General features: G+C 35.4%; 1 protein-coding gene across 1 annotated transcript in view; it reads left to right on the top strand.

Annotated features, from left to right (window-relative positions):
- The first annotated feature begins 214 nt into the window (after nt 1-214).
- LOC136029502 (uncharacterized) overlaps nt 215-13,334 on the top strand; it is a 41,547-nt gene continuing 28,427 nt past the window's right edge. The window contains exons 1-2 of the mRNA XM_065707948.1: nt 215-258; nt 13,008-13,114. Coding sequence (XP_065564020.1) covers nt 13,042-13,114 — 73 coding nt within the window. The 5' untranslated portion in view covers nt 215-258; nt 13,008-13,041. The remainder of the gene's footprint in view (nt 259-13,007; nt 13,115-13,334) is intronic.

The raw sequence follows: 13,334 nt of genomic DNA, 5'->3' as shown, positions 1-13,334 counted from the left end.
ATTTTACTCATCACTGGGTAAACGAATAACAGAGTGACAAACGAAAAAAGGATTTTGATCTAAAAATTATAATGACCTTAGTGGATGCACCTGGCTGCACAGAGAGTTTGATTTGGGCGGCCTATAATGCACGATAAGGGAACTGCCAGGAATCATGAAGATAAAATAACCTAAATTTCGCTTCAAAATATACTCTTGTATAAATCCGGCAATCGAGCTCGGTTCAGCGCTGGATTTTAAATTCGGTGTTTCATCTTGGTAGGTCTTTTTAAATAATTGGCATTAATAAAAAAAAACCTTTAGTAAAATTCTAGTTTAGTGACTTCTTGATTTATCGGAAAGGGGTTAGGTTAGGAAAATAAAACTTTCGGGGATGGGTTTACAGGCTAAAGTATATTCCAGGAAGGTATTTTAAAGTACCCACCTCCACTCCTCCCTTTAGAGGGCCCTGAAATTCGCCTACATGACAGGTCTATACCAATTGAAATTTTGACAAAACAACATTTTATCTTAATTTTCTTTTAGACTACCGGCTGCTTTTTCTCTGCTTTTAGTTCAAAAATGCAATTCCTGTTATTTGAGTAGAATCCTCAGCCATATCAATGTTTTTTTTTCAAAATTTCTATTTTGAAAAAAGTTTTAAACTCTAAAAAGTGGTCCATTTAGTTCTATCCTACCCTAGGTGTCTGTCACAGAGGGGAACTTGAACCCAATGATTTAATAGTTCTATCCTTAACCTAGGCCTGTTTGATTACACTAAAATTTGACCCATTAGTAGTACTTAAATAGCCTACATAAGGGTACAGATTACCTACCCCTGATGAGGCAACCTTTTTTTTCTTGTGTAAAACTTCAGGTACATTGTCTGATTGCAATGCCAAGGAATGTACACTGCTGCTGTGCCTCCTTCAGAGCTGTTAACTCTGATTTTCTGCCACTGCTAATAGCACTGTCTCCTCTAAATGAGATTCCTTCTAAAATTGGTGCCACAGACTAGGAAAATTACATGTATAAGGTAGGCCTATGAGAAGAAATTGTAACTATAGCTATGCAACATCAAACTGTTCAACAAAATTTATGCAGACATATTTATAAGTTAGAATATATAACTTGTAGGCCTAATAAGCATTGATATACTAAAGATCTACCTAGGGCTATGCAATATTGTCTGGTTGCAAAAGCTGCTATTTTGTATTTCTAGAGTTTTTTTGTTTTTATAAATTAATTTCTACTTTTTTGACACTTTTCAGGCACACTATTTAATTATTTTTTTGTTTTGAGACAAGAAAGAGCATATCTAGACAAAGTTCATAGCACTTTTAAGCTTTCATTTTTATTTTGTATGTTAATTGAGTCACAACTGGCACTCCAAATTTCCTTCATCTATTCCCAAAGAAAAAAGGGTAAAATTCCAGTTGATTGACTTCTTGCTATCTCAGAAAGGGAATAGGTTAGGAAAATGAAACTTTCAGGGTTGGGTCTACAGGCTAAAGTATGTCCTGGGAAGGTATTTTGAAGTAATATACACTCCTTCTCCCTCTAGAGGGCTCTGACCTTTGATGACCCTCAGAAATATATATGTTATAAAAGTGAAGCCTTGCACAATAGATTTTCTACTTGAATAAAGCACAACAAAATTGTTTTCAGCTTCACAACTTTGCTCAATCCCAATTTATAAGGTTTTAAAGATATGCAAATACATTAATTAAATTTTTGAAAAAAAAGCATTGATATGGCTCAGAATTCTACTCAAATAACAGGAATTGCATTTTCAGGACTAAAGGCAGAGGAAAAACAACTGTTAACTGAAAATTAAGATAAAATATTGTTTTGTCAAAATTTAAATAGGTCATACCTGTCATGTAGGCAAATTTCAGGGGCTCTGTTAAGGGAGAAGGAGTGGAGATGGGTACTTTAAAATACCTTTTTGGAATAAACTTTAGCCTGTAGACCCCTCCCTGAAAGTTTTATTTTCCTAACCTAACCCTTTTCTGAGATAGCAAGAAGTCACTCAATTAGAATTTTACCCAAAAAAGTCCTACTCTACATTGCTCTAGAGGCTAATATTTATCTGGAGCAGAGCATCCATTTGAAGTTATTATAGGTCATGTGTCAGTGTGATGACCTTGTCCAAAACAGATAAATTTATATTTAGAAGGTACAACACAGCCTACATTTTTCTGACAGCCATGTATTTTTTTAAATTTATATTACCCTGTTTTCACCATGAAATAATTGATAACTGCTTCCAATATTCCAGTGCATGAGCATAAGATGTCCAGTTGCAAAAGAACTATGGTCACTGAGCATCAGTAATTTTTTTGAACTTTCACATTCAGAAAAGTTAATAGGATAAACATTTGTAGTGACTGTTAGCAGTTTTTTTTTTTTTTTTTGTTTTGTTAATTGTCTGTAAGCAATTTTCAAAGAATGTTATGCAAGATCATATAAACTTTTGAACCAAGTCTGATAAAAATCTCCTGCACATCCTTCAGTGTATTCTCAGCTACTGTTAACTCTGTTAAGAACAAGGCTCTCCATATAGAGTCTTCTAGAACTAGTATCTTCTCAGGCATGCACTTGCAATTAGGGATTTTAGTTGTATTTATTGGTGCAAAGCTGATTCAGTTTTATAGTCATCCCTAAAGATTTTACCTAGCTTTAATACTATTCAGCTAATAATTCAATCATCTGTATTGGACTATATGAAGAACATTATTGTTACTTTTGCTCTAATGAGCAGTGAATTTTCTTAACTCCTGTCAAGCAATCAAGCATAGTTTAGGTCTGCTTGATTCCAATGCTGCGTTTAGATTTGGTTTTCAGGATGTGATCACATTTTCACAATATTTACTGTAGTACATGTCTACTGTGATATACATATGTTTCAGTCATCTGTACTTCATTTACTGTTACCAGATCTATGCATTTTTTTCAGAGATGCTCTTTCAGAATTCTATACTTTTGCCAAAATTATCTGAGAAGTTTTTTCTCAAAGACACCTGGACTTGCAGCTCAAGCAGCAAAGAAGCTAGGGAATCCAACAGAAATGAAGATGGTACAGATAACTGAAAAGAACTCTGATATTTTAGCAAATCTCTGCAGTGATAACTGCAACCAGAATATGGCAAAAAAAAGTGAATGATAGTAGACAATGAAAAAGTAAAGCAGACAATGAAATGAAAAGTAGATAAAGAAAATGATAGAAAAACTGAATCATTTGGATCTGAAGAGCCTGACTCTGAAGACAAGTGTGTTAAGGATGGTATGACTATCAAGGCAAAGCCAAAAAAGAAAATGAAAAATTACAAATATCGATTTAATAGTGACGGCCTTCTGACAAAGATCTACAGAAATGGGTTCAGAAAGATGACATGGATGGTGGATGATTTCTTTGTTGGGTTTGTAATAAAAGTTACATTGGAGAAAAGACCCATGCTCTTTGACATTCCAAAAATAAATTTTACATCAAGAACTTTGATGCATAGCAGCATATTATCAACCTTTAAAAGATGTGCTCAAATAACATTGAATTTCAGAAGAGTGTAATGCTGCAGAAGAATATTGAAAAAGCTGAGCTGAAACTCAGTAGCTTCATTCCTGAGCATAACCTACCTTTCCAGATCATGGAGCATCTGCCAAGCTTACTGAAACGTGTGTTCCTCCGATTCTATGCAACAATTAGAACAAAGAAATATCCTGTTTGAAAATGATCTGCACCAAAATTTTAACAAGTTCAAACACAAATGAAGAATCAAGAAATATATGGTTACAATGCATATGACGACAAGGAGTAGAAAGAATTAGAAATGAGAGTGAAGAATAAAAAAATATGCAGCTAAAAGATATGTCACAGCAAGAACAAAGAAATATGCAGTTAGAAGATAAGTGGCAGCACGAATTACCAGTGACAGCAAGAAAGCGAGTATGACTGGCCACAAAAACCATCTAAATAGGCCAGGACTTTAAGGAAGAATTTTTATTTTTCCCAGGGTAATTAGTCTATTTACATAAGGGGTTTAGGTAGTTTCCATAATGCCTAGAGAACAATCGAACAACCTAGACCATAATATGTGGCAAGACCAATCTGAGCAGCTAAGGTATGAAGAATAAATATATACAGCAAGAACACTTCCATCAGGCAACAATTACAACAAGTCAAAAACAAAAGTGAAGAAAAAAGACACATATGGTTCGAAGATAAGCAGCAGCAAAAATTAAAACTACTTAAATACAACCGCCATGCTCCCTGTACTATATATATAAAATGTACAGGCCACTGGCATGTATAAATGTGGTTTTGAAACTAAATGAACACCCGCCGTGCTCCCTGTACTATATATATAAAATGTACAGGCCACTGGAATGTACGAATATGGTTTTGAAATTAAATTAACACAACATCCCTTAAGCCTACAGTTTAAAGAAAATTTGACTTGTAGATTTTGACAATTTAGGACTTCATGATAGAAAAATCTTTTTATCTAATTGTTAATTTCACCAAAGCAGATGCAAGGTACCTGACTAGTTACTGTCACCTAGAAATATGTTTTTGACTTTAAAAAAGACGATTTGGCTTTCAGTCTACTAATATTCAAGAAAAATATGTCGTTCTAAAATTCCTATTGGAGATTTTGAAACTTATTCGTTTATGTAAACAATATGGGGATCTAATTTTAATTGTTCAAAAAAAGATATCATTACTATACGACCTATTGGCAACAACAACAAAAAACAAGAGCTAAGAGCGCATATGGCACTTGTGACGAGGCAAGAAGGGACAAGAGCTCATATGGTATAAGCTCTAACAAAATTCTAAGAATCAATAGATTGATTTAAATGGAAAATCAGAGGCTTAATGCCGGTTGGGATTCAAAACAAGAGTTCTGAGTCACAATGTCCTTCTAAATATCAAAATTCATGAAAATCTGATCACCCAATTGTAAGTTATAAATATTTCATTTTTTCTAATTTTTTTCTTCTGTTAGCCCCCCACATGGTCGAATCTGGGAAAACGACTGTATCAAGTCAATTTCTGAAGCTCCCTGACACACCTACCAATTTTCATTGTCCTAGCACGCCCAGAAGTGCCAAACTCACCAAATCACTGAACCCCCCCCTAACTCCCCCAAAGAAAGCGAATCCAGTACAGTTACGTCAATCACGTATCTAGGACATTTGCTTATTCTATCCACCAAGCTACGCCCTGATTCCTCCACTTTGAGCGTTTTCCAAGATTTCCGATTTCCCCATCCAACTCCCCCCAATGTCAATAGATCTCGTCGGTGTTTAAAATAAGAGCTCTGAGACATGAATTCCTTCTAAATATTAAATTTCATTAAGATCCGGTCACCCGTTCTTAAGTTAAAAATACCTCAATTTTCCTAATTTTCCAAATTAACATCCCCCAGCTCCTCAAAAGAGAACGGATCCGTTCCAATTATCTCAATCACGTATCTAAAACTTGTGCTTATTCTTCCCATCAAGTTTCATCCCGATCTCCCCACTCTAAGCGTTTTCCAAGGTTTCTGTTTCCCTCCTTAAACCCCCCATTGTCCCCGGATCCAATTTGAGTCAAAAATGGAGCATATGAGACATAAGATCCTTCTACATATCAAGTTTCATTAAGATCCGATCACCTATTCGTAAGATAAAAATACCCCAATTTTCACGTTTTCCGAGAATTCCGGTTTCCCCCTCCAACTCCCCCCGATGTCACAGGATCTGGTCGGAATTTAAAACAAGAGCTTTAATACACAAGATCCTTCTAAGTATCAAATTTCATTAAGATCTGGTCACCCGTTGGTAAGTTACAAATACCTCATTTTCCCGAATTACTCCATACCCCTCCCCCCAACTCCACCAAAGAGAGCGGATCTGGTCTGGTTATGTCAGTCACATATTTTAGACTTGTTTTTATTCTTCCCATCCAGTTTCATCCTGATCTCTCTGCTTTAAGTATTTTCTAAGATTTCCAGCCCCCCCCCCAGATGGTCAAATCGGGAAAACGACCATTTCTAATTTAATCTGGTCCGGTCCTTGATACGCCTGCCAAATTTCATCGTCCTAGCTTACCTGGAAGTGCCTAAAGTAGCAAAACCATGACCGACAGACAGACAGACTGACAGAATTTGCCATTGCTATATGTCACTTGGTTAATACCAAGTGCCATAAAAAGGACAAAAAATGCCAAATAGAAAGTAGTGACAAAACAATAGCCCACCATTGACAAGTATATAACCTTTATCTGTGAAAAACTTACAGCCCAGAAAAAGTGCAGAAAACTTAGAACAGCATTTATTAGCTTTTAATAATTTCTCATGATCCCAAAATTCAGTTGCTACTAAAGTAGCATAGACTGCTTAGCAAAAGAGCTTTTGCATAAGACGCATATTGGGATTTAGTCTAGGTTTTCAGAAGGTATACTTTTGTGGCTTATTACTAAGTTGGTATTTTGTGTAGCTAGGTAAAAAAAAAAAACACTTCCAGGGAGAGATCTACAGCTAAATCCTATTCCAGTTTTGTTCTATTTCTTTTGTTTGAATGAATTAGCAAATTGAATTTAGACAAAGTTAATTACTGCAATGTTTTGGTTACCTTTAGAAGCTTTTCAATGGTAAGCCATCCTTTGGTTCTTTGAAAATCCTTCTCTTCAGATGTATCAGTTATAATCAAAAGAGCCAGGGTTGCATAAATTTCTTTTTAACCCAGTACAAACTAATGTAAAAATCTTAATTTGGAAATCCTAAAAATACATACACTTGTAAAATAGGTGAACACAGGTATGGTCTCAGAATGTTCAAGTTCAAGTTCTGTTTATTACTACATAAATTCAATATAAAAAGCCAATTTGGCAGAGAGAGGGCTCGAGGCCAAATGGCAGACAATTAAATAAACTGTATGCTATAACTACATCAACATAAAATAATATCATAAATTAACCATAATCCATCCAGGTTCCAGATTCAAACCATCAGACTGAGTTGGGATTTACCGCTATAAACCACACATTTATTATTTATTTACTAATTTTTTTTTTTTTTTTTTTTTTTTTTTTTTCATTTTACTTTAAACATTTTCTATGAGCATTGATTTTATTTTGTTTTTCAGCGTATTAATAGAAAGTTCAAGTTTGATTACATTATGATAACTTTGCCATACCCTCAATATTGTGTTTCTCAATGAAAATCTTGATCTTTCTGAAATTATCAAGGGTTGCCGGGCTTTACAAGGATTACGCGTGTTATGGTCGTGATCGGAATTAGTTCCAGAAAATAGATCAGGTTCATAAAAACATTCAGGTAGGGAATTTGAATGATGTTTTTTCTTAAATAAAATAGAATGAAAAACAATAAAAGATTCAAGGGGCAAAATGTTCAAAAAAAGAGGAAGACTTTTAGTTGACGACTTATTAGGGCAAGAATCAGGAGATGGTACAAAAAGCTTAAGAATTCGGAGAGCTTTATTCTGCTGCCTTATCAATGGTAATATATTCGATCGAAAAGTATTCAAATATACAAGAGGACAGTAATTTAAGTAAGAATGAATTAGCGAAAAATAAATACACCGCAGGGCATCATAAGGGAGAAAAGGTTTAAGAAGCCTGATCATACCGACGTTCCTTGCAACCTTTACCCTCAGGCAATTTATGTGCTCCTTCCAACTTAAATTCGAATCAACTATCACTCCTAGATACCGGAGATGGTGGACTCTGCTGATCGTAGTATCACATTTTTCAATTGTTAGGGAATTAAAACTTGGCAATGCTTTTGAAATCCGAGAGAAAATCAGGAATTTGGTTTTAGATGTGTTAATACATAAATTATTCGCTGCGAACCATTCAAGCAGATATGTAAAAACTTCTTTCATTTTTAAACGTAGTACAAGTTCAGTAGGACCACTAATATTGAGGGCTGTGTCATCCGCGAATAGAACCGTGAGGCCGAGATCTTTCATAGAATTATCAATATCGTTAATATAAATTAAAAATAAAAGGGGGCCAAGGATTGACCCTTGGGGAACTCCGACTTGTCCATCCAAAGAGATCAGTTCAGATCTCGTAGTATCAGCATCAACATACTGGCTTCTCTCAGACAGAAATGACATGATCAGGTTATTAGCAGGTCCTCGAATACCGCAATTCTCAAGCTTTCTCCGTAAAATCTTATGACAGATTGTATCGAATGCCTTTTTTATGTCAATAAATATAGATGCTGGAATTTCACCTCGATCAAGAGCATCATGAATATATTGCGTGACCGCTAGGATAGCTTGTTCCGTTGAATGGCTTTTCCGAAAACCGAACTGTGACTTACTAAAGTATTTGTGTTTTTCTAGGAAATTATTTACTCTCTTCTAAATGCACCGTTCAATAACTTTCTCAAACGCGGAAAGAATTGAAATAGGTCTATAATTAGATGGGTCTTTAGGGTCTCCTCCTTTGTGCAGAACAATAACACGTGCAGATTTCAAACATGATGGGAACTTCCCGCTCCTGAAACAAATATTCACAATATGCACAAGGAGGTCAGCTACATTAGCAATAATTAGTTTTAACAGTCGGGTAGATGAACTGTCTATCCCTTCAGCTCCACCAGGTTTTAGAAGATTAACTATGTTTATCAGCTCTTCTTTTGAAGTCGGCGTTAAAAATAGCGAAGACAAAGAAGATGGAGATAGGTAATCTTTAAACTTATTTCTTTGTTCAGAATTATTAGCAGCTACAGACTCCTTTACCGTACGTATACCAACATTGGCAAAATGCTTATTAAACACGTTTGCTATACCATGTCTATCAGACACCAGTTCAGGACCATGATTTATAGATTCAGGAAATTTAGACATTTTTTTCTTTCCAATAATTCCATGGATAATCTCCCAAGATTTTTTGGGGGAACCCGAAGCTTCTGCAAAAAGTTTCGTATAATGTGACGCTTTTGCTGCACGGATCACTTTAGTTAAATTGTTTTTATATAATCTGAATTTTTCCTTGTTATCTTCACTTGGGTTCTCTATTCGGATTTTATAAAGTTAATTTTTTATTTTAATTGATCAGACAATCCCTTTAGAGATCCAAGGTTTTCTTGGCTCTTGGCATCTTGATTTACTTGTTTTCGCAGGACACGCACGATCAAAAGCCATTTCAAATTCTTGTATAAAATAATTAGTTGCTTGATCAACATCCTGATTATCCAAACACGGACTACGGTTAATATTATTTAATTGGTTTCTAAGAGATTCAATCGATTCTGCATCAAGCTTTTGAGTTTTCCGTTCAGGACGTTCTACTTTCGGCTTATCAAGTGTAACTTCTGAAAGGATTAAAAAATGATCAGAATCATCATAAATAATCACATCACATGTTTTCAGATCCAGGTTGGTGAATAAGTTATCAATTAAAGACGCGGTAGTGTCTGTGACGCGAGTAGGGATACGGCATGCAGGAAGCATTCCAGTACTAAGGAATGAAGAAATAAATTCATTTGCTAAGCTAGAATTATTTTGAGCTTGTTTGAGTTTAGACGGAGCAAGGAGGTCGATGTTAAAATCCCCCATAAATAGTACTTTTTTATACCGACTTAGCATGGAAGATAACAGTTTATCGAGAGATTCCAAAAATTTGGCTGGTGACCCACAAGGCGGTCTATATAACACACAGGAAAACAGAGTTTCACTCTTAGTTTCAATTTCCACAAGGATAAATTCAAAAAGCATTTCTTCATAAAGGTTATCGAAATCCGTAATAATTTTAGTTGCCAGTTCATGTTTAACAAACATACTAATACCACCGTGTTTCCGTGTTTCTCTGTTCTTAAATAAATGTTTATACCCTTCTATACGAGCGAGGGGGGCAGACGACTCAGAAAGGAATGTCTCACAAGCCCCAAAAATATCAACTCCGTGATTAGCAAGGAACAACGACAATTGGTCAAGGCTTTTTAACAATCCCCTACAGTTAAGGGAAGCGATTCTTAAACTTCCAGGCGTAGGTCGGTATTTAGGGACATTTTCCGGTAACAAATAATTATTTTCAGGGAGTTTATCAATAAAAAAATCACGATCATCTTTACTATGGATTCCCAGCTTTGAAAAATGCTTTGCAAGATCCAGGGGACTTTTTTGGAGACGGAGTAGTTTTTTAGCGGTATTTCCCAACTCATTTAAATTACTAAATATAATGACTTACCAGAGAATCCGGGGGTTTGAATCTGGATGGATGGTTACTTACACGAGACTGTGTACCAAACAGAAAGACATGTGATGACACTGAAAAATAAGAACCAGGACAGAAACGGAACTTGATTATTTCTACTACTACTACTAGGTCTAGAAAAAAGCACAAAGAACGTTCAACAGAAACACCCATCACAGTGTTTAACTCAGTGCGTTTACTTCAATTCAACAGCTTTTGTTATCCTTTAAGATACAGCAACATCATCGTATGCAATCCATTGATCATTGCTAGCATTTCTCACTTCCAACTTTAAAGACGAACCATTTTGCTTAAGTCGAACGAATGCAAAAGACTTCGACTCGCGTATTTCTTTTGCTTTTGCCAGTAACAGGTTTCTTCGCGCGTTGAGTTCAGGAGGCAGGTCAGTGCATATAATGACAGGTCAGTGCATGGAGTGGAGAGTTTCTGAAGATTTCTACCCCTCCCCCCATTTGCAGCCATGTTTGAAGATAAGCCTCTTCAAGTAAATTGTTGCATAATAGAAAAGATATTACTCCTTTGGTTCAACTATTTTGTCATATAGGTTATTGTTGCTGTATTTTTGTCAATATTAGATTGTTTATTGACAATACCTTTGAAAAGAAAAACACAACGAGCATTTTGGTGACAAATGACCATATGCCAATTCGGTGTCATTTTTATTGTAACAGTTCAAAATTTTTTTAGGGTCTTTTGATGATCTATGGAGCTTTTACCTAGAATATCTGGAAAACTTTCCAGAAAGAGGGCCCAGATTCCTGCTGCGGCAACAAGAGTTAATACTACTTAAAAACAAAGGTGAAAAACAATGAAATATACGGCTAAAAGATATGCCACAGCGAGAACAAGGAAACATGTTGTTAAAAGATAAGCGGCAGTGAGAATTACAAGCATGCGTGAGAAAGCGAGCATCAGAAAGCGTGTCAAAAATGGAGTGAAAAACAAAGACTTTTGCTTTTTGAAGACAAGCGACAGCAAAAATCAGAACAAATCAAAAATAAAAGTGAAGAAGAAAGAAATATTACGCTAGAAGAACAAGGCCATCACAGTCTTTGACGCCAACAAATGCTGCGCAAAACCTAGCACAAACCTAAAAAGATGCCATAAACTACACACAACTGTTGATTAAAAGTCGTTGGGACCATTGAACGTTCCATGTGTTCTCTAGGGGGCCCTCCATTTCCCCGAGGAAAGAACAGCAAACAAGGCTGACTCATTTGGAAGTTGCTACTCACAACGAGAATCAATGTATACAAGCCTATCACTTGCCGGGTACTAGGCTCCGGGTTTTAAATCGGCTACATAGTTTTTTTTTCTTAACTGATATATTGACATTTCTGGCCACTAAAATGATCTAAAAAGGTCACAACTTTTAGGAAGAATTTACATTTTCCTCATGGTGGTTGTATCGAACCTAGGGTGAGGCCAAGACATTAAGGAGAGGCCCATATTGTCTGCGGTTACAAGATAAGTGGCTATGAGAATCAATATGCCCGAGCCTGTCGCGTGGCCGAGCTGGAACGCAGTCTTGAAATTGGCTACATAGTTATTTTACATCTTAAATATTGGCGAATTGACATTTCCGGTCACAAGAACAATCTACATAGGTCACAATTTCAAGAAAGAATTTTTTTTTGCAGGGTGGCTCTATCGAACCTGTGGTGACGTCATGACATCAAGAAAAGGCTCAAATTGTCAGCGGGTTGGAAGACAAGCGACAATTAGAATCTTTATATTGAAGCATACCAAATGCCGGGGCCCGGCGGCAAAGCCGCTGTGCTCCCTGTACTATATATATAAAATGTACAGGCCACTGGCATGTACAAATATAATTTTGAAATTAAATTAACACAATATGCCTTAAGCCACAGTTTAAAGAAAATTTGACTTGAATATTTTGAGAATTTAGGACTTCCTGATAAAAAATCTTTTTATCTAATTGTTAATTTCACCAAAGCAGATGCAAGGCACCAGACTATTTACTGTCACCTAGAAATATGTTTTTGACTTTAAATATAGACGATTTGTCTTCCAGTCTACTAATGTTCAAGAAAGATATGTCGTTTTAAAATTCCCATACTGAAGATTTTGAAATTTATTTGTTTATGCAAACAATATGGGTATCTAATTTTAATTGTTCAAAAATAGATATCATTACTAAACGACCTATTGGCAACAACAACAAAAAAAGGATAAAAAATACCAATAAGAAAGTAGTGACATAACAATAGCCCACCATTGACAAGTATATAACCTTTGTCAGTGAAGCACTTACTTACAGCCCAAAAAAAGTGCAGAAAACTTAAAATAGTATTTATTAGATTTTAATAATTTCTCATGATCTCAAAATTCAATTGCTACTAAATTGGCCTAGACTGCTTGACGAAAGAGCTTTTGGATAAGACGCATATTGGGAAGTCGAATATTCAGAATGTATACTTTAGTGGCTTAGTACTAAGTTGGGAATTTGTGCAGCTAAGTAAAAAAAAACTTCCAGGAAGAGATCTACAGCTAAATCCTATTACAGTTTTGTTCTATTTTATTCTGTTTGAATAAATTAGCAAATTGAAAATCCTTCTCTTCTGTTGTATCAGTTATAATCAAAAGTGCCTGGGCAGCAAAAATTTCTTTCGAACTCAGTACAGACTAATGTAAAAATCTTAAATTGGGAATTCTAAAAATATATATTTTTGAAAAATAGGTGAACACAGGTAACACAACTAGCATTTTGGTGACAAATAACCATATGCTAATTCGGTGTCATTTTTATTGTAACAGTTTATAATTTTTTTAGGATCTTTTGATGATTTTTGAAGCTTTTACCTAGAATGTCTGGAAAACTTTCCAGAAAGAGGGCCCAGATTCCTGCTACACCTCCACAGAAAACTAGTGATGATGAAAGTAAGTAAAAACAGACTCAGGTATGTCTGATATACATTAAAAAATAAAAAAGGATATAAAGATATGTCAAACAATTCGTGGTAACGAACTGTAGGAAGGAGCTCAATAGTAAACGGAATTCTAAAAACCAAAATTTTGATACTAATAGATACATCAAAAGAATCAGATTTTTATGCTGATTTAGTCTTACTCATAAAAAGTTACGAGCCTGAGGAAATTT

Source organism: Artemia franciscana, chromosome 7 (assembly GCF_032884065.1).
Source record: "Artemia franciscana chromosome 7, ASM3288406v1, whole genome shotgun sequence".
Lineage (NCBI taxonomy): Eukaryota > Metazoa > Arthropoda > Branchiopoda > Anostraca > Artemiidae > Artemia > Artemia franciscana.
This window is presented reverse-complemented; position numbering and strand designations above follow the sequence as displayed.